The 23,275-nt window shown below is 39.3% G+C and overlaps 1 protein-coding gene across 1 annotated transcript; it reads right to left on the reverse strand.

The window, feature by feature from the left end:
* Positions 1-1,189: 1,189 nt before the first annotated feature.
* On the reverse strand, positions 1,190-19,912 carry LOC129777268 (protein big brother). Its single transcript, XM_055783473.1, has 3 exons — positions 19,395-19,912; positions 11,439-11,669; positions 1,190-2,074 (listed from the first exon to the last, which is right to left on the reverse strand). The coding sequence occupies exons 1-3, from the start codon at positions 19,557-19,559 to the stop codon at positions 1,778-1,780; spliced, it is 693 nt and encodes a 230-aa protein (XP_055639448.1). The 5' UTR covers positions 19,560-19,912; the 3' UTR covers positions 1,190-1,777.
* Between the last annotated feature and the right edge of the window lie 3,363 nt (positions 19,913-23,275).

A 23,275-nucleotide genomic window follows, 5' to 3' on the forward strand; every position in this document is an offset into this window, starting at 1 on the left:
TCACAGATCGAGAATAAATAGTTTTGTTTATAGAAGGCTGAATTATTGAAACTAAATGAAGTTGAAGAAAACATATTTTCTGGAGTTGTTTCATTCAATTATATCCTTTCTTACCTTCAATAAATACAAATAACGCCTCAAAATACACAATAGCTAAATTACAGAGACACGCACAGTCTGTGACACTGTGCGCGAGTACAGGTTGGTTAAAACTTTGTTCCATTGTCTATTAATTTTCTAATGCTTTTTTGATACAGTCAACGTTGGAATACCACAACCTCACATTTGAACAGTTGGTCGCCCGTGATGCCCAAAAGTTTGGCCACCCCTTTCCTATAGGAACAAAAATGTAGGGCAAGAATGTTTTTGTTCGGTGATTTTTCGATTTTTTGCCATTTTCCGAAAAACGGAAGAACGGAAAAAAATGCTTGAAAATTGGGGTTTCTGTAACTCCAATAATAAAAATTATATCAATGACTTTTGTTATAAAAAAAATATTTGCGATATATTTTGTAAATGGGTAGTACTTACATATTTTGTGACTGTGTGTCTCCTCCAGATTCTGGTTCAGTAAAATAGCGACATCGATGATCGTGTCTCATCTATTGGTTTGTTTTAAAATTCTGTCGCGAATCTGCGTCATCTATTGAGCAGGCCAGCTATTTACCCGTAAAATATAAGTCCGCATACATTGCTATAAGCTCAGTTGTCTTGGATTTGGTGTTACAGAACAAAGAATTTCCACCATCGGTTATGTTAGTTCGGTACATAAGCGCCGTCAGGAACCAATAGTTGTGTGGTTAGCGTAACAGCCTTAAAATCCGACCGGCCTGGATTCAATGGTAGCTGGCATCGTTGGGATTTTCTCGAGAAATCTCTGGTTACGTCTTCCTTCGGAAGAGAAGTGAAGCTGTTACCCCGACTCATGATTTGTTGAGTCTTATAGGTAGGATAAAGGTGGAGTCACCTCCCTAATGTCGGTGATAGGCACTGAATATTCGGCAATATTCGGTGGTTCCGTTTGTTCGATTAAATGATTATGAAAAAGATCGGCGGAAGGATTTTGATAAAAAAAAATATCTCTAATACTGATTTTGATCTCTAACTCGAACCCCTGGATCGTAATTTGTTCTCACCATAAATGGAGTGTTCTTTCAGTGTCTATTTTGTAACAAAGTTAACGCCTCGGTTCTTAAAATCATTGTAACAAAATGCTATCAAATTTATTGGCATCTCTACTTAAAAACCTAACTCATCAGTCGCCCCACCTAGGGCGATGTTTTTAAAATAATCATTCTTTTTGGTTGCTCTTTTGAGATTCATCTGTTTATACTTATTCATACTCGGGTTCCTATCTCTCTCTTTCTCACTCTCTTCTTTATAAAATAATATATAAAACTTTTCGCCTTACATCCAACGTAAAGATAACTTTTTAATAATGTGCCCGTCTGCAACGTTCGTTCGTTCGTTCGGGCAGAAATTAAAACATATCAATATATTGCAAAAACGTGTTAACAAATATCGAACCGAACAAAATTGAAGGATTTTTGTGCACGTGGCTCTCGAAACTCGGATATAAAATAATATCTACAATGGATGATGTGGACTAGCTGATGGGTTTAGCTGCTGCTACTGTTGTTACCGGAAGATCTTGTCGTCAGTTTTTGAAATGTTTAAAACTATGTGTATTAAAACGTTACTGTGAATATGTTTCCATCGTATCGTATCGCTTCCACACTATCATCCGCATCTGCAAGCCTCTGCAAAGCTCGCAGACTTATCGCCTCCACATACCGGTCGCACCGGTTCCGACGCCAACCCCAATGCCGGACCCGTTCCGGCGCATCTGCTCGAACTCATCCTGGGTGGTGCGCTGATAGGTTCGCTGTTTATCCTCGAAATCCCTCAGCCGCTGGTTGTAGCGGTCGAGCTGCTCGCGCAGTATTGCGTCCTCCTGGGCGGCCCGCTTCTCATCCAGCTCGAGACAACCGATCCCGTCGAGGCGTTCCATATCGAGCCAGCCGCGGAACCGGACGCACACACCGTTCATGATGAAGTGAGATTTGATGTGAACCTGGAAAAAAAAGAGGGGAAACAACGAACGTAAATTTTTGGAATGCATTCCTTAAATAGTTTCCACTTAATCCCCGCGCTTAACCCATTCTATGCATGAGAGATCGTCTGTTTGACATTCTCGGAACATTTGTCATCCAGCCTAGTCTCTCTTCCCGCTGATCCATTGAAAGCTGATCACTCTTACAGCGTGTACTTTTGTCATAACAATAATTTACAGCTCGAGTTGGCTTTCGCCGCGCCTCCGCCCGCTGTGCGTAACGAGAGCCGTGGGTCGTCTGTCAGCTCCGAGATCCCGGAGACCTCCACGGAAGCTGGCACAGATCTCGTGCCGTGCACACGAGTGCACGGCTCTGTTTCCACTCTGGCTGTGTAAATTGACCCAATTAGGCGAGGGTGCACCCATCGGAATGATGTTTCGACCTTCGGCCCGGCAGAAGAATGTGACCGGCCGTCGCCGTCGTAATCCGATACTTTTCAGCATCACTTCGCCTGTTATGATCTCGACTCGCACAGTCGCTTCGGTTGTAAACAAATATCGGGACGTGTTTCCTAGCGTGCTCACCGGGGACGAGATCAAGTGGTTATCGGGCACTTGAATATACGCCGGTGTGTGTGTGTGTGTGTGCAGCGGAAGAGCCCGAGAGAGAGAGAGAGAGTACCAATTAGGGGCACGCGAGCCCAAGAGAAGCCACCACCTTCCTGATGCTCGCTTTTGCTTCTATTTGGCACAATTACGGCACAAATCGCCGTCAGCTGTGGATCCTTAACGGCAAGCGCGTCGAACCAATTGGCCTGAGACACAAAACGAAGTAGAAGGAGGGAAGGTACTTGAGTACATTGGACCGTAAGTGCCCATTAGAAGGAGAAACCAGAGGAACAACGATGCTGTCACAGACACATCATCGCTTCTGGTGCACTTTTTCCCCCTCCTGATATATCGCCGGGGAACTCTTCTGTCCGAATTTGAATGCGTACCATCTGAGCGGAATGGTTAATTGCACGGTGCGCTAAAACAAGCTTATGGTAGCATGTCATTTGGCGTTATTGTTCGAAGCTAAATGAGTGGAACTGAAGTGCGGACCCCTTTCGGACTTTATTTTTGCGTGCGGATGTTTTGTTGCTGACTAATCGGGAGTTAATGAGGGTGGAGGATGGTTGCGGGAGCCAGAGCGGCGACTGCCGTAACGATTTGCAAACACTTCGGCATATTAAATCCGTCCATCCACAAAGCACCTTCTGGCGGTCGTGCGAAATCTCAGCTATTCGCGACAGAATTATGAATCACAACGGAATCCCCAGCCATCGCGTGGCCGGTGGACACCCGCGACGAGACAATAATGGGTCTTCATTTGCATTTCACTCACCACTCGCCGAGCTCTGCGTCGGTTGTGATTCATAAGCCGACGATTCGTCGCGAAAGCATAACACTGCACGGGTCACGGTTGCCAATGTCCCAGTCGCAACTGGATTCTTCCAATTTTTTTTGTCGATCGAGTCAAACAGGTAGGGGAAAAGGGGGGAATTTGGACCACCTAAGCAAATCGCCTAATATTTCCAAAGCAATACGGTCTAAATAAAAAATGCCACATTGTATACTGAGCTACACTTGTTTTCTCTCAATAAATAATGTTTAATCATTATATAAAGCTTCAATCTACCAAATATATCATAAAATAAAAGAGATGATTTTTGGACATTAAAATTTGATGCGGAGTGATTTGGACCAGTGTATGTTTCATCGAAAAAAACATACTTATGTTTATGTAAAGTATTTTAGGATAATGTTACAATCAGTAACAATGTTTTGGGATCGATACCAGGTGTCTTGGCCAGATTCCAGACCAGAAAAGTTGGATTGACACTATCTCGAATTCTGCATGAATCTTTTCACTGTTGGTCGAGCATTTTCAAACACTTTTGATGCTTGGTAAAAGAAAATCCGTTCTCGATGGCCTGCGTTGCTCTTTCAAGCTCCTCCTTCTTCCAACGTTGTCTGTCCATCCTCTTTTTGTAATTCAGAGGCATCTAGAATCAATTAGACAAAAAAAAGTCTCAAATCTGTAGGACCAATTCACCCCACAGAAACGTGTCCATGTCACCCCACACAACACGCAAAAATTAAAATGCAATTAATTTCATTTATTGTAATCAAACTTACAGTTTCGCTACATCAAATTGTTCCTCTTCTGTAGGCGAACAGAAATGTACTGCACAATACATGAAAGGTTTGTTTAAGGTGAAGGTGGAAGCTAGCCATTGTAGTAGTATAGGTAAACCCACGTGTAAAAATGGGGTAATAGTGTTTGTGAGAGAAGAGCAAAGCACACGTAAATAGATCAATCCACTTATCAGACTGTGTGGTGCATCATTGAAACGAGTCTTGAATACATTTGATGAAAAAATAACAATTCAGTACTAAAGTAGAATGTATGAACGATATGTTCCGATGAACAATTGCAAACATAAATATATATAGAAGGTGCATTTGCATATGAAGTAAAATTCTGATTATACGGGAGCGTAACATGAGCAAATTTATAACACATACGAATTGGGGCTCTTTTGGTATTGTTTTCACATGTTCACTTTGGAGAGCCTTGACCCCTCTCTTCGTTGGCCGTGGCATTTTGATTGAATGTAATACTTTTCCGTTTACTGCTTTTGAAAGCATAGGCAGCCGTGGCAGTGTTCCGAGCTCTGCAATACACTTTTCTTACCCAATGTTAAAGTTTCTAAAACTTTTTTTTTTTTTTTTTTTATCTGTATTATAGTGATTTTCAACTCATTTGGCTGGTTCGTCACTTGTACTTCCATTTTTGGAAGAATGTCGGGAGTGAGAATTGAACTCGTGACCTTCAGCGTGAGAGGCATGGATGTTACCACTACGCCAGATCGCCTCCTTTTCTAAAACTTACATTATGGACCCATTAAACGTAAAAAAAAAATTGTATTGATATCAACACAATTTTATTCTATTGATTTTCATGACATGAAACGCTATGACGCGCCATTGTGGCAGCCATTTGTGGCTAGCTTCCACCTTCACCTTAATAAGCGGGAAAAACCTTAAAACCACTATCGGAAAACTCACATTTTTTGACGATCACTCACCACTTGCTGTGTTTATGCTACCGTTTCCCTCTACTTATGAAATTTTACCAAAGGTTTTTTACTTTAGGTACATATGGTTCAACAATAGAAGGAAATGACATTATAAAAAATCCAAGTTGAGCCGTAATTTTTGAGAAAAAGGGGTGGTCCAAATCACCTCATATAACCAAATCACCCCGTGTTACCATAAATCCCAAAATCTTCCAGTTTCTTTAAATACTATCCAGTTTTATCCAGTTTTTTATATATGTTTCACCTATTTTATATAAAACTAGCTAACCCGGCAAACTTCGTCCCGCCCATTTACTTGATTAATTCTCGAGTAATGCAGAAATTTGTGTTTTATTTGTATGGCAGCCACCCCTAAGAGAGGGGGGAGGGGTATCTAACCACCATAGAAACATTCATTGCACCCTAAAGTTTCCATATGCCTAATTTGGTTTAATTTGCTTGATTAATTCTCGGGTAATGCAAAAATTTGTGTTTCATTTGTACGGCAGCCCCCTCTAAGAGAGGGGGAAGGAGTATCTTAACACCATAGAAACATTTATTGCATCCTAAAACCTCCACATGCCAAATTTGGTTTCATTTGCTTGATTAATTCTCGAGTAATGCAGAAATTTGTGTTTCATTTGTATGGCAGCCCCCCCTTTGAGTGGGGGAAGGACTGTCTAACCATCATAGAAACATTTATTGCACCCTAAAACTTTCACATGCCAACTTTGGTTTCGTTTGCTTGGTTAATTTCCGAGTAATGCAGAAATTTGTGTTTCATTTGTATGGCAGCCCCCCCTTAGAGAGGGGGGAGAGGTCTCAAAATATCACGAAAACCTTCCCCGGCCCCAAAAACCCCTACATACCAATTTTCATGTCGATCGGTTCAGTAGTTTCCGAGTCTATAAGAATCAGACAGACAGACAGACATCACTCCATTTTTATATATATAGATAAACTAATAATGTATAATTATTATTTTGTTTTATATATAAGAACTAGCCGTTAACTAGCCGAACAAACGTTGTTCTGCCATATACATTATTTCTAGAGAATATTTTGGGTGATAAATCAAACATAACTAATGTATTTTAAGCGTGTTTGAATGTTGAACGATCTATAAAATCATTCGAATGTGAACGAATGAAACGATTTCAACGGAAGTTGATATGATGCTTCATGATGCAATGTTTTTCCTCAACGTAACTGATATGTTTGATCGCTCAAAAGTTAAATGTAAAGAGAAAAAAAGTAAAAAATGTAAAAAAGTAAAAAAGTAGAAAAATGAAATGAAGAGAATCAATATTCGTATCGTATAAATGCTGTCTCGTGAGAGGAAAATACGCGCTTCTCTTTTTCAATATGCACGGCTAAATTTATAACTGCTGGGTCTCGTTCTAGAATTGGGAAACCAACGATACGCCAGACAACAATGGGGCTGATGTCTGCGTTGTTGATATTTGTGAATTACATTATCAGTATTTATTCGTTGATATATTAGATATCCGCCTACACTTGCGATCGTGTCGTTGGTGAAATCTTCAGGAAAATGCTTTGTAAATATTCCATTTATCATGCAAGGCGATTAAGGTTTCGAATTACAGCATGAACCATACACCATGTTTGTGGTAACAGTATTGAACAGTTATTCATATTCCGGAATCCGATTGGTTTGAGACTGAGTTGACAAATTTACACACCTCGATTGAACTTGAGTCAAACGAATTTCAGAATGCAAAATTGCAATCCATTCGGATGATTTTGACTCTGACGGTGTGTCGGCGTTGCTCATGATAGAGTTTCCCAAGTGAATGTATTCTTCCTCACCCCACTTATGCTGACGGGGTCGTATGAATCGCAGTCGTTCACTTCCTACCTTCGCATACATGTCGACCATGAATTATTAGCTCACGACATCACACGATACACATAAAATCCATCGAGCGCACTCCTTTGTTTTATTCGTCTGATATAGTTATTAATAAATAGTATTTAAACATTGTTTGGTATAGAAATCTCAACTAAGTACTACTAAAAGCGATGCAAATAATACTACGGTGAGAAGACGAACGTTGGGAACGTTAGTGCTGTTGAAGAAGAGCATGGAGAGAGTCGTATGAACGATGTGCGTCAACTATGAATTTCAGATAATTGTTTTATTTCGAATCACAAATTCTCGCGTCATTGTGCAGACACCTTCTATGATTTTAGTACCGCTTGCGCACTGAATCTAGACCGGTGCTCTCCAGCAGATGTTTTATCAGAGTTGATGACAATAACGTGATTGTCATTTTGTAAACAGAGCAAATGTGATTTGAAGTATTTCAATCATTCGTTGTGATCATTCAAAAATATTTCCAGCTAGCCGGCGGATGAAAGTTCGATGTAGCGGGGCGCTAGGCCTGTCATTCAACAACATAAATAAACTCGTTCTGTTTGAAAAAAAGTCCGACGATCAAATTACTTGAATATTGTTTAAAAACGCGTCTAAAAACGCGATTAAAACTAGGGTTTGGGGTTTTAAGTTTGTGGTTATATGTATTGTTTGAACCAAAATTTAAGAAAAAAAATATTCAATTTTTTTTCTGCATAGAGGCACTCTAATCAGTATTAAATATTTATTAATCAGTATCCTAGCGGTATCGTATATAGTTTACAACCTATTATCATGCTTACCAAGTATTTTATGCATAAGTTCCTCAAAATTGGCGTTCGATAACAAGGGAATAAATGAAAAATCTATTTTCCTTGGTTTTTCAAGAATATTCTGGTCTAACACAATTTTTCGCTAACCAACTCAATAGGAATTCGTATTAACCTTATCAACCAGCTTTTATTTGGTTCCTAAAACATTCCTGTAGGACCTTCTCACACAGAAATATTTCAGTTTGAATGAAAAGTTACCCCTTCGTCTTTGATGATGAATAATTCAATAAACAACCATCGCACCGCAAATCGAAAGGCAGTTTTGAAAACTCCAATAAATTCTGCACAAGTATAATTTGTTACTTTGACGAAAAAAATATTTAAATTTTTTTTGCATCGATTTAAAAAAAAGTGCCAAAAACAGGATTTTTATAGTCCTTCACAAAATCAACTGTAATTTTGCATATATCGCATTAATTCGTAATGTTTGCGAGCAAATTCTTGAAGACCCTTGTTCAGTGTATGTTGCCGAATTGGCTGCAATATATCATGCAATTAAGACCATTGAGTCCTTACCACCTGATCACTATTTTATTTTCTCGGATAGTCTTAGCAGTATACAAGCCATTCAATCCTTGAAACAACAGACGAAAGCATCATATTTTCTTATCGAAATTAGGAATGCATTGAATTTTCTTGTTGATAAAAGTATTCGAATCACTTTCATTTGGATTCCTTCCCATTGGTCTATTTCTGGTAATGAGAAAGCGGATACACTCGCAAAGATGGGTAGTATGCAGGGCACAGTTTTTGAAAGACAAATAGCGTATCGGGAATTCTTCTCCATTTCCCGACAGCAGTCACTCACCAGTTGGCAAAAACAATGGAACAGAGATGAGCTTGGGAGATGGCTATACTCTATTATCCCCAAAGTTTCAACGAAGGCCTGGTTTAAAGGGTTAGATCTTGACAGAAATTTTATTAGAACTATGTCCAGATTGATGTCCAATCATTCCGCGCTAAATGCTCATCTCTTCCGCATAGGGGTTGCTACTAACAATTTATGCAATTGTGGTCAAGGATATCATGACATCGAGCACGTTGTCTGGTCATGTAATGAATTTTGCAATGAAAGAATTAACCTGGTTGCCGATTTAGAGACTCAAGGAGTACACTCACGCATGCCATTTCGCGATATCTTAGCTACTCGCGACCCTAATTTTATGTTCCCCATATATGTCTTCCTACGAAGCGCTAATGTTATTATTTAGGTCTCATTTCCTACTCCCACTGTCCATTCTTCCTTCCTTTCCTTTTACACAAGCAGAACTTAGTACCCGTTGAGATAAGATCATTACAGGAGCTATTAACATAACAAGGAGGCACTCACTACCAAAGGATACCGTTGCTACATCATCTGACGATGTAGTTATTACGACCCACCACAGGCACTGTTCCAGACAAGGATAATACCGACGAGGCAACGAAGGAATAAATTTTTTTTTTTATATTGCATATTCAAATAGTTTTAAAATGTATTGCTTGATGGTGGCTCTTTATCCACTTGAGCCTAATTGAATCAATAAAGGAAAAAAAAAACATTCAGACTCAATATCGGTGTTACGTGCTACCGTATCAATAATTTGTAATGAATTTTACCATTTTTTTAAAAAATAACGAATGTATTGCAAGTGCAATTGAACGTTACAAAATGTTGCACTTTTCACTGTAGAACACGTGCGAAATCGATTTTTTCGATGTTTTCTATTCATACTAAATATTCACCAAAGTATTCTATCCTTTCTTTAACAATAAATTATCACTACTAGCTTTATGTGATAACTGGTCCTGATACAGCGACATGCCTGATTTTTTCAGCGCGAAAAAAACAAAAACTATTCGTTTTGGCGCCATTTTTGTGTTAACAACTCCCAATTCAGAGCAATTGCCCGAAAAGTAATTGAAAAACAGTCAATTTATTGAAGTTTTCAAAACATATGAACTGTTTAGGACCTGCTGAGACTGATCATGAATTTTATTAGTTGTTTTTTTTAAATTAACATCAAATTCATATATATAACATGTGTTAAAATGTTTTTTTAAACTAACATCAAATTCATATATATAACATGTGTTAAAATGTTTTTTTATATTTGAATCTTCTAGACCGGCAGATGGCAACTATATTGCCACCAATCTTTTCAATGTTTTTAATTTTTTGCGTATTGAAAAAAAAGTTTGTGTATTTTTGCATGTAAATATGTTGTTGTATCGTAGTTTGTGTTGTTTACATGGCTTGTTCTCACGGCCTGAGAAGGATTAATATAGTATCAAGTTTTCTGCTTGAACAGATTTTGTCTGTTAAGAATTATGCAATGATGGAATTTTTGTGGATACACTGAAATAATTTTCATATTAATCGAGAAAGAGTAAGTACTACGATTTTCAACTAAGCAAAGAACATCAATCAATTATTTTCATTCAAGATAACAAAACTTGGAACTGTCTTCAGAGATGATAATTTGAGAAAGGGTACACAAATTGAACAAAGTAAAAGAAGCGAGACTGTATTAAACCTTACACGTGATGCTCACGACACCTTTTGAGGCTGTTTCAACAAAGTGGTAAACGAAAATAATAGTTCGTGTCACGTGTGGGAAAAAATCAAATTGCAAACGAAATCGAATGTTATGCGGAAAAAAATTGAACCGATCTCAATCACATTTTTTACGTTTGGTGGTCATCAAACTATAAGCAGTACCCCCAATTGACAAGGTTTGCTAGAGTTTATCATTCAGCTCCTTATAGTGGTGTTCTGAAGCCTGTTCTCTGAAGCTAATATAAATACTACACGAAGCTGCGAAGGAGTAATGGGAAAAAATCATTTCAAATAAATCTTAAAACAAAACGATTTTACAGGCTCCAGTTTTTTTTTTGAAAAATATTATTGGCAACTCTGGCTTGGATGGAATTTTCTAAGCATCTTAGCAGCCAGTCACGTACGATTGGGTTTTGTTCGAAGCTCCGATCTCCGATCGATTCCCGCTTCCGGATGCTACACAAAATTAGCATTTCGGCGAAACAATATCGAACATTGTCTCACTCTCAAATTTCCTGGACCACCCCAAACGTGGTGTCGTCTGGTTGCGCTGCTAATGCGCATGTCAAGGCTAGTTTTGTTTTTTTTGCGGACCAAGATGGCTGCTCCCCCGTCGAGTACGCATCCATGTATACGCAGTCCATCGACACACAAAAGACAACTAGAACAGCAAAAAACAGATGATGCTCATCACCCTTGGACTCTGGGAAAATCATGCGAAAAATCGATACCATGCGTCCAATTAGTCCCTTCCAATTCGAAACACATCCCAACGCCCCGGACATAGGGCTATAAATCATCCGGACTGCCTGCTGTTTGTCAGTTTTTCAGATTTGTGAAAATTGAATGAAACAAAAAAAAAACCTCTCAACAAATCGAAAGAAATCCTCCCTAGCAAATCCCATTCGATGCGCCGCTCTCAAAACTGTTGCCCCCAATTATACGCGCCTAATTGAGTTTGTCAATCCACACACACCTCACTCTTGGAGTGATCGACACCCGTCGGACCTACCTTGCCGTGCTCTTTGTCGAAGTCGCACTCCTTCTCCAGCCCCAGATGGTGAGCCGGATGGTGGTGGTGATGGTGCGGATGGTGGTACAGTCCGTGGTTGGGGTTGAACACTAGCTGCAGGTTGATGCCGGTGGCGGCGAACGAGATCTCGGTGTGGCCCTCGCAGCAGCCGGCCCGGAAGCGACCCCGGCGCTCCTCGATCGGACGATCCCGGAAGCCGGTGTATCGGACCTGGAAGACAGAAACAAAAACAAACGCACGTCACAAATCTGGTGTAATTTTGCGCGACTCAGTGAACCCCACAAGTGGGCTGGGACTTTTGGGGGAATACTTAGAGTACGTGACGAGTCGATGGTCACGTCTACCCGCCCTGAGTCGTATCGTATGTTTGTATTCCTTTATTTGTTCGTCGTTCGATACGATGATATAATATGACTTCACGTGTGATCGGCGGAAAACCCAATTCGCGCTTTATCGAATAGGCATATTCCCGTTACTGTCGAATTCGTGTTTGTTGATATATTGTTGTTTGCTATGATTTGGATCGTTAATCATACCTTTCACGGGACGTGAGTCATTGGCACTTTCCGGATTTCGCGTAATCTTTTGCCAAGATTTCCAACTAAAGGGTGTCCCACATTAAATTGCATCACGGAAAAAAACGCTGTAGAAAACTACCCATTGGGGAAGCCGGATCTAGTTTCATGTCACTATTCTGAACATGAACCCTCCCGTTCGCGTTCGGCGTTCGGCGGTCAACGATTCGATAACACTGAAGAAATTCGTGACGCACTCACATCGTACTTCAAAAAGTTGGACGCTACGCACTTCGCGCTCAGAATAGAAAACTCGTACCACGCTATGAAAAATGCCTCGAACGTTAGGACGATTATGTACAAAAATAGAAAATAAAACGTAGATTACGAAAATCATTTTGTTTTTTGTCCTAACTTTATTTTTCCGCAATTTCTGAGGCGTTGAAACTTATTTTTTCAATGACCCTCGTACATATATTGTTGTATTCATTTCATTTTACTGAGATACGGAGTTTTTATTATAAATCAACCCGGACCCTACCATCTCGCAACCTCGGAAGATTGCCCGTTTAGATAATGTGAATTTCAACGTGTTTGACCTTTTCAATGGTTAGTGTAGCTCATTTTCGGACAACTTAGTAGGCGAAATTATTTTGAATATTGTCTGAGTGATTTTCAAAGCCTTTATATCATAAAAGTGTGATATTTTGAAGCTTAAGGGCGATTACACATTATCCGGTTTCAGCCGGACCGGTTTCAAAAAGCGCCGCTGGGTTTGGACGGATAACCGGATAACAATGTGAAAAAGACCTCGCGCTACACAAAACCGTGCATCTCTCACATACACATACGTGCATTTATTTATATAGTGGATTGACAGGTAAACATTGCTGCAAATACTCCTGCTACATGCAGCCGTTTGTATACGGAAAACCTTGAAACCACAGCTGCTGCAGCAATTACGAGTCTTCTCAAATTTGCGTTCCTTTGGAGAGTATATACGGCCGTGTTAAAATGTGGCACACCAGGGACACGGCAGATCTTGCGAAAATTACGCGCATCCTGCATCAGGACGGTATTATTACCGATAGGTGCGATCCAGCGGTCGAAGGTGTGAATCTTCTCGCCCCATTTCAAAATACAATTCAATGACAAATAAATTTAAAAGTCCAGTTGCGGTGTATTTATCCATATCCGTATATATAAATTGTTTTATTTCCAAACTTACACAAACAGTCCATACACTCTGTTGCCACATATTTCCAATAGAATTTGAATGAACCAATAAAAAACATTTCGTAAGCTAAGGGCACTACTCAATTATTTGTTCACTTCCTGTGATTTTCTTAGAATTAGCCTACAAGATAATCCATCTATTCTAGAGTGTCTTTTTATTCCACCATTGCAGTATGAATCTTTACGATTAGAACAACATAATTTTCCTTCAGAAACTATTTCATCACTGCTTCCGCAGATTCCTCGAGCGCGTACTGCCGGGGCAGGGACGGCTTCTCGAGCGTATTTCGCATCAACACATAGTTATCAATACGCGGATCCTAGGCGAAAAATGACCGAATCAGATATGCCAGCTGGATGATTTCGCTCTGACAGAGCGGATGCTTCTGCATCGGGCAGGAGAACATCTTGATCACCGGTCACATGACAGACAGTTTGGTCTTGAGCTCCTCGAGCCGAGCCTTGTCATCGATCGCTTTCCGGGTCAGGTCGAACTGTGTGGAATGCCCAATAAGAATATTACTAGAGTGCTATTTTTGGTGTGTTCAAATTAACAAAAACTGACCTTCACATTCAGCTCTATAAAATCGCTCACCATTGCTTTGCTTTGAGCAGAAACCTGCGTCACTAAACTTTTTCCACAGCAGCGAAATAAAGGAGTAAATGTAAATCCATCCATATCACTTGCAAATTCTGAATTCCAAAAACAACAAACAAACGTCAATAGCACACACATACTAATACATGGGACGAAAAACTGCCTGAATTGTACTAATACTAACAGACATGACAAACAACTGTCAATCCGCGTTGATGGCATGGAACTTCTTGCTCTGCTTTTGGGAAATGATAGTGATAATAGATTTTCAGGTGCAATAAACACATGTTTGAAAATAAAAGTTATGAATGAAAATTAACTTCTTATAAAATATGTTATTTTCGTAATGGAGTAACACGTTCTTTTGCAAGTGGAGAAAACCCCCTGATCAATAATTATATTTGATGATGATTTTGTATTACAATTATGAGTTTCAGTGAAAATATGAAGAAAATTATACAAAAATGATTAAATGATAATCAGTTCACGGGTTCTAAGTAATCAAATAACATAAAGTAAAAATTTTCATTCAAAATTTAAACAACTTGAAACTTAAAAGGTCTGATAATCTTATAGAGAATGATTTGCTTTCCCAAACTGATGTCTCCACCAGACGTCGGCACAATACTATTGTCATCGCGTGTAATGCTTGTCCGGTCACCGGACATTGCAGTCGCAGTAGACGGCTGCATCACGGCGCCGTAGAGGTTGGTACGGTCGAAATTTGCCATTTGGGTTATTTGCATTCAATATGAAATGTATATGTTGTGCTCCCGTGGCCGAGTGGTTAGCGTCCAACATTATCATGCCGGGGGTTCGGGTTCGATTCCCGTTCTGGCCGGGTGACTTTTCGCCAAAGAAATTTCGTCCGACTTGCACAGTGGTCACGCGTATTCTAGAGCTCGCCACTCCAGAATACATTCAAGGCGTGTTTTCCGGCATAGAAATCTCAACTAAGTACTACTAATAAAATTGACGCAAGAAATATCTACGTTAAGAAGACCAAAGTTCCACTGGGAACGTTAGTGCCATCCAAGAAGAAGAATGAAATGTATATGGAGGAAACAAAACAATGTTAGAAATATTCACGGTTTTATGATGATATGAGCCAAAATGCTCATAGAATCTTTCAACTGTTTGTTTTTGAAAATATTACAACTGTATTCTAACTATTATTTAAGTGATAAAAGGTTTCAGAGAGTAGTCGTATAGTCCTCGAAAGCAGTAGCACTTTCAGTGAAATACTGCTAAAACGTTGAGCCCTGGTCGCACAAAGGCATCAACATTGAACTTTCCATCTCGCCGGTAGCTGTGGACCGATAGTTCACAGTGTCAGTGTCAGTTCCCAGAGACCGACGCGGGGCTCAACGCGTTAATTGCAGACTGTTTTCCCATATCGCACATACTGAGAGCCTTAGAAATATCATTTTGATATCGTTAAAATAATGAAAGTTCATTTGTTTGTATGAAGGTGAGGGAGGAAAAATGACACACAAAAACATCACATTTATTCGTCGTTTCCGTCATTAAAAATATTGTATTGACAACAAGTTAATGGTCCCTGTGAAAAGAAGATATATTGCACAATGCAACTTGCTGCAACAAGCCAAAGTATGAAAGTGATGCGATTGCATAGTCCCGCTTCAGCCAAAGAGCAGTGACCGGTTTTCTTAATACTGATGTTCATCACAGCGGTTTTGCTTGGTACAAGCAAAAGCAAAAGGTTTTGTTTGATACCAGCAGAACCATTTCGGAGTTGATAAATGATTAATTTAAAAAATCAAACAAGAACTAGTAGTGTACAGAACCCGACATCATTGCTGAAGTAGGACTACAATGCTAATCACTCGGAGCGAGAATCACAATTTACGATACCATTTTTCAACTAAGGTAATGTTTTTGAATTGTTGTGTAAACCTCAATCTGCACTCGAATGTCAAAGCATACTGAGCACTGAGAAACGTCAGACCAACATTGTTTTTATTTCCCGGCATAATAATGTGTGATGCTATCCACTCGGCCACGGGGGCACTTGATTTTCTATTATATACTAAAAAAACGCTTCTGATTCACATAGAATGTTGGTGGAAACTTACGGTGAGCGTGCTCTAGACAACTCGCAATGTTATGGGTGGCTCAAAAGTTGAAAAGTAAAAACTCAGGTGTGAGGAACGAGTATCGTGCAAAACCATCCCAAGTGTTTGAAGACGCCGAAAACCGGTGCAACTGTTGATGGTGAACATTACCGAAAACATTGATCGAATTGAACCGCGCTTCGCTCCCAAAACGATCGGAATACCAGAAAAGGTAGCACAAAGTGATTTTCTTGATTATTTTTAAACAATATTTCGAACATAAAAGAATTCCTGCCAAATAAGAACGGCAAGTAAAATGAAAGCTCAGATGAATGAGGTATTGAAAGTAAAAATTAAACGAGGCTATGAATTCGGCAAAGAAAATTACATAAATCATCGGAAAAACCGTAAGTCTAGCAATGTTTGACTTAGTTGGAAAAGCTGGTTGAATTATATTTTAGGAGTTCTTCTTCTTCAATGGCACTAACGTTCCTAGAGGAACTTCGCCGTCTCAACGTAGTATTACTTGCGTCATTTTTATTAGTACTTAGTTGAGATTTCTATGCCAAATAACACGCCTTGAATGCATTCTAAGTGGCAAGCTCTAGAATACGCGTGATCACAGTGCAAGTCGGAGGAAATTTCTTTGACGAAAAATTCCCCCGACCAGAACGGGAATCGAACCCGAACACCCGGCATGTTAGTTATGACGCTAACCACTCGGCCAAGGGAGCACAAATTTTTTATTATTTTAGGAGTAGTCTAGCCAAATATCAGAAAAAGAAATTCTATCCCACCTATAGTAAATTCTATCCATTTCCGACGGGGGATTACATCTATCTTTGAGGAAGTTATATTAGAGAAAATATATGTCACATTTTTTAATAATTTTGACATTAATAACTATTTTTAAGGATTGGATTTTCACGATATGCATGAAAATTAAATTTAAATCTTTCTAAGACTTTTTTGTTTGACGTGCTTTATATTATGATTTCCTAGTTCGCATAGGGTTTAAATTAATGAAAATTTGAAGCATTTCTAATTTTCATTTCCAAATTTTTTTTGTTATTGGCTCTTTTTTGTTTCCAATTGTCAACATCGATGTTAGAAAGCCGAAGAATTCTGGCTTTCTCTTATTATTGTTCGATTATCTACGGTTGGCTTTGTCTTCCGATGTGTTACAAGTGGCGAATCCACGCAAATACTTTATTTTTGATTTTATTTTTTTGAAAAGTTAAAAAATCAGTATATATTGCCCAATCAATCTTATACAACTTCTTCTCAGATGCCATTCCAATGATTAATTAGAACTATGAACAATTAACAATTAACAGTTTTTGCGTTACTCTGTTATTAGAATGTTTCGGAGTTTCGGAATAAAACAAAGTTCTCCGTCAGTCCGTTCAAATGCACAAAATAGCACAAAAAAGGGGCACATCTGTTTTCGAGAAAAATGATTTTTTTTCATGTGTAAAATATTTTCTGTTAATCATGTTGTATTATTCCACTTCATACAAAAGTCTATTAACACGTTGAGTGCCACGCGGTTTTGTAGTGACTTTCCCGTGAGGCCAGTCGCTGATATCGTAGTACAGCAGTACGAAGCGCAATACTGGAAAATTATAATTTACTCGATGAATATTTTTGAACGTGTTAGGGCCATCGTTCCATATCGCAAGAAGGTATTTCTGCAGTAAAATTTCTGCAAAAAAAAATTCTACCTTTATCACCATATTTTTACTGTCAGTCACCGTTGACTGACGCGGCCTGAACGGAAACCTCGGTGTCAGTCACCGATGACTGACGTGGCAGTCAACGTGTTAGGAGCTGATAAAAACAAAGTACACTGAAGTCGCTTTTTACGCGGTTTTAGGAATTTACGCGGTTTTCGGAATTTATGCGGTTTTTTTACGCGGATTTCGGAATTTACGCGGGATTTTTCACGCGGATTTCCAATCTTACGCGGCTTTCTTACGCAGCACGCAGCAACCGCGTAAAAATTCAATATGGTAATTGATGTGACTTTTTACGAAATAAGTTTGTATTGTATCACAGATTAGTAGCTGAGAAATGAAAGGAGATACAGATATCATGAATGAAGCATGCACAAAAAATCAGTTGATCAATTGTTAGAATATGGGTTGCATTTTAAACTAATAATTCACTGTTTGTTATGTTTTACACGGATTTTGAAATTTACCCGGTTTATTTTTACGCGGATTTTGGAATTTACGCGGTTTTTGTTTACGTGGAACGTATCCTCCGCCTAAAAAGCGACTCCAGTGTACACACTTTGGATGAACATGTCTCCAAGACAACACTAGATCGATAAACCATGTGAACAATTCAAATGTCATAAGTTTGTAATAGTGTAAGTGTGGTAGATTACAACGTTAGGCAGATTTGAGTTGATTAGTATTCGTTCTATATCGGAAACAGTAAATTAGATTTCACATTAAATTTGGTGAAATCTGCCGACAATGTTCAATAAATAAATGAAAATTGTTAATATCAAAGTTACACACTATCCTTGGATTGGTACTACACTGCAATAACTGAGCTTGTTGAATATTTATTAGACACTTTATTGGTTTGAACAAGGCGTTCGTTGCATTGAACCACAATATCTTGTTTTAAAAATTGGAAAGTTACAGAATACGTGGGTTAGCTATTAGGGTGAACATGCTTCTCAGCCTTCTCCTGTTTGTAAATTAGAAGTACCGCAAGAAAACGGGTGAGTCATAAGCAGTGGGACTAAATTCATATCACGTTTTCCGCCACACGCACTAGAGAGAGACAAACAGCGCTTTTGGTTTTATTATCCTCTTTGTGGGTGTTGTTCGTGCTAAATGTGTTTTCGTTTGTTTGCGGTGAAGATCTTGGAGTTTTCTCCCAGAGGCTACACGAAGAACTTTTTGCCAAAAATGGTTACTTTCGTAAAAAAAAGTTGTCCCAAATTGTGTGGTACTTCAGAATGTTAGTCTCAAAAACCAAAACACGCATAATTACAGTTTCTAGGCATGAGCTCAAAAATGTTTTGGGGCTAATAAGCAGGGTTCCGCCTCTAATTTTTATGAGGGAAGTTCAACAGAGAACTCAGAATGTAAACTGACATTCATAAACAATAACTGACAGTCACGACATGTGAATTCTGTGATATACATTTGTTGTGTTTTTAATTTGTTTTGAGTTTCGTGACCCTAAATCCTATTCAAATTATATTTTCTTTTATGAAAATAAAATATGATCATACGATAAAAGAATCAATAATGGGACTACACTCTAGAATGGTTCGTGTAACTTTCAAAGACAAAAAAGGTCTTTGATTTGAGGGTTCTACGAAGCCCCGTGTTTCTGACAAATTCCTGAAGCCCAAAAATTATATATCGGAGTTATAACTCTCGATTCGGATTTTTCCTCCCTTTTTTATACATATTGTCCAACAACACCCCCATGTCTCCCTCATTCAACGTACACGTACAAGGTACCAAAGCCAATCACAACTCACCTCACTGTCCCGGCTGAGCTTCTTAAACATATCATCGCTCTCGAATTTGTTCTTCTGGTCCGGTACGACGCGGGGCATTTTGAAGATGAACCGTGGCTTCGGCTGCTCGTATAATCCTATGGTGTCGAAGGGAATCATTCCCAGGGCGGCCGGATCGTTCATCATGGTTGCGGCGGTTCGAGTTCTAGATTCCTTCGCACCCACAAACACACACACACACACACACTCACGCGTAACAATGAATCACAGCGATTTGGCCTTCGGAAGCTGCGCACTTTCTCCACTTCACCCGTAAAAAAAACTAAAAGTCCAATGGTTCAGTTGTTAGGAGCTACACAATACCCGCTATCCACAAACAGCAACAAAGAAATTGGTATTGAATAGATGTTGTCTCGATTGTTTTTCAGACATAAATCGATAAAATGGTAAATTGTTATAATACTGCGCGCGATAGATCCGTCACCAGTCGCTGCTGAACGTTGACTGACTGGTAGAGTCTGCTGCTGCTGCTGGCAGTGTTCTTCATCTGCGGGTAAATATAATGTTCACACACAAAAGCGGGGAGGATGAGAAACTCCACCCCATGACGTGATGGGAAGTGGGTATATAAGCCGGTCTCTGGTTTGGTTTGGCTGAGCGTGCGAAGGAAGTGAGGGAAGTGAAATGAAAATTATGACACGACCACGCCCGTGTTTTGGGTTGGCTTATATACTCGTTCGCACTGTTCGTATGGGCCGGGACGGGATTGGTAGGTAGCAGCGCGTGTCGGCGGGGCAAGGATGGTGTGTTGCTGTCTGCGAAAAAGACTATAGAGGATAATGCAGAAAATGATATCGATTAGGAAGGATGTTGAGCTTGTGGACTGGAGAATTTCAGGTTTATTGAAAATTGAAGTAGGGAATTTGGCTATTTTACAAGATAAAAAACCTTTTCAACCGAACGAACTGGAAATAAGTTATATTTAAAGGTGAAATTTTACTTTGAAATTTGTAAACGTTAGATAATAAGTAATTGAGTCTGATTGGTAAACGTTTTTTGAAAAAAAAAGTGCCTCTATTAATAGATAATTTTGTCTCATCAACCAGCTTTCATCTGATTCCTATAACAATCCTGTAGAACCTTTCAATACAGAAATATTGTTATTTGAATGAAACAATTTACTTTCGTTTTTGACAATTAATGGTTCAAAAAATAATTATCGCAACGCAAATAGAAAAACAGTTTTAAAAACTCCAATGAATACTTAACAAGACAATTATTTTTTGACGTAGGACTACGTCTAACCGGAAGATATAGGGGGTGAAATGGAAATCTAGGCACTGTACAAGTAGGAAAAAATGCAAGATTTGGAACGCTTTTAACTCGAGCATTTCTCAATAGATCGCAAAGGTTTTTGCATCAATTGATAGGAAATATATCTACGCATCTATCATAATGAATAACATTTCATTTTTCTTGAGATAAATAATTGAATAATTGTGAAATATCAAGCATTGTCCAAATCCACTATGTGCCCATTTTTGATTGGTCCATTTTGTGCTCCTCAAATCGTACCGACCAAAACGGGCAATCAGAGCAGCAGCGAAATAGAATGAAGCACGATTGGAAAGGAAAAAGAAAAAAATGAACGAAACATTGGTCGCAGTCTCACACATGCGTAATTCTCGAGTCAGCCAGTCAGCTTAAATCCCCGCTCCGCTGCCGTAACGATCATTCTCATTCAAACCGTACACCACATCAGTTCGCATCACAACACATCAACAAACCAACCCAAGCAGCCATGTCTGGACATGGCAAAGGAGGAAAAGTGAAGGGAAAGGCAAAACCCGCTCGAACCGTGTCGGTCTGGAGTTCCCCGCAAGGGTAGCTAGGCCGAGCGCGTTAGTACCAGTGCACCAGTCCACCTAGCCGGCGTTATATAGTTTCGACCGCCGAAGTGATCGAGTTAGCTGGCAAAGCTGCTCGCGACTATAAGAAAACCCGCATTCGGAACAGAACACATTCGGTTCGGTGGACATCAAGACAACAGGCAGTTGCAGCGAGTGGCGAGTGGCAAACGCAATCGCAAAACGGCAGCTGGTAGCAGAAGAAAAAAGTTTGTTCTTTATACAATCTGCTTTGGTGGCAAATCCAGAACAAGGCGGCATCGAGGGCGTTCGAAATGGTTTTTTTTTCAAAACCACGAGTACTAAGTTTTCTAAATTGAAACCATTCCATAAAACACGGCGCTTATCAGGGCCATTAAACCTTTCAAAAAAGAGTTTTCGAAATACAGTTCAATGCTTTCTAAAATAATATCCAAAATAATAATAAAACACAAATTGATTTTTTCATAATTTGTTTGCCAGGATCTGATGAGTATGTGAATTTGGCAGTTGTTCTGAGCTTATTGATAGTTGGGGACTTTCCAGATTATTCAATTTTCACCAATTCTTAAATTGTTTCCAGATTGAAAGTACAGTAATTTACAATTAGTTCGACATTTAGCTAATTGGACGGACATGTAATGCGACTTATTTAGTTGGACATTTTTGTAAACATAGAGATCCAAATTATGACCCCACATTGAAAGTCGACACTGTACCACTGTCATCGCAAATGTTTAATTACAGGTTAAAATTACCTCCAATCCGATACTGAGTGGTGGTAATGCGACGTGCCATTGAATGTAATTTACTGTAAAATATGTCACAAGCTGGATGGGAAGAAATTTTCCAACTGTGAAAGCTGTGGCGAGGGCAAATGCAATCGCTAAACAGAAAGGTTTAGCCGAACAAGATGGGGATATCGAGTGATAACAAAACAATAAACTCTTTAGATTGAAGATAATTTTGTGATCCTGAAAAGGATCCTTTTTAGCCTGCATGTGAATCCAACGAGCGAACAAATCGTAATGAATGTATTTTTTTGCCATCGCTGCCTTTTAACGCTCATTCGTTCGTCTCATTGGACTCGCCCTTTGGCTGAATCTGCCGATGTGTCTCTATCCTGTGAGCGTGTACCGCTAGAGTACAAAACGCGCGGATCCCAAAAAAATATCTCATTTTCTTTCAAACCGGTGTGGTTGTACGGTATCGTTTAACATCGCATCGCATCACATCATAAAAAGAAAACAAGCAGCAACGTGGACGTGTGGACTTAACAAAGGAGGACAAGTTAAGGGAAAAAGTCTCACTCGAATCGTGCAGGTCTCCAGTTCCCTGTTGGTCGCATTCACTGATTGCTCCGCAAGGGTAACTAGACCGAACGGATTGGTGTCGGAGCACTAACAGCGATTATAGAGTTTCGACCGTCGGTGTGCTCGAGTTGGCTTGCAAAGCTGCTCACGACAATCAGAAAACCCGCATCAAGAACAGAGCAGCTTCGGTTCGGCGTCCATCAAGGCAACAACTAGTTCCAGCGAGTGGTAAACGCAATCGCAATACGGCAGCAGGTAGAAGAGAGAAAAAGTTTGTTTATACAAACTGCTTTGGTGGCAAAACCAGCCACCGTAAAACACGGCGCTTTTCAGGGCCATTAAACCTTTCAAAGAAGAGTTATTAAAAGTTTTTCACAATACCAATGCATTCTAAAGTGACATAATATGACATATAATATAAACTGATTTTTTTTGTTTATGCTTGTTTTTGAACTTATTGGTGGTTGGGGTCTTTTAAATTGATCATTCAGTTTTCACAATCCCATGTATGGTTTCCGAATTAAAAGTGGCTTCAAATTAATGTATGTATGTAAAATGTATGCAGGATGGCATTAACGAATTTTCTCGGTAGCAATAACTGCTTTCTTTGGTTGATAACTGATGTTGAAAATTGACTGACGTTACATCTGCATTGCATGAAGAAATAACTAAGGAGCAACATGATGAGCTATGTATTTCCTGC

Source organism: Toxorhynchites rutilus, chromosome 1 (genome assembly GCF_029784135.1).
Source record: "Toxorhynchites rutilus septentrionalis strain SRP chromosome 1, ASM2978413v1, whole genome shotgun sequence".
Classification (NCBI taxonomy): domain Eukaryota; kingdom Metazoa; phylum Arthropoda; class Insecta; order Diptera; family Culicidae; genus Toxorhynchites; species Toxorhynchites rutilus.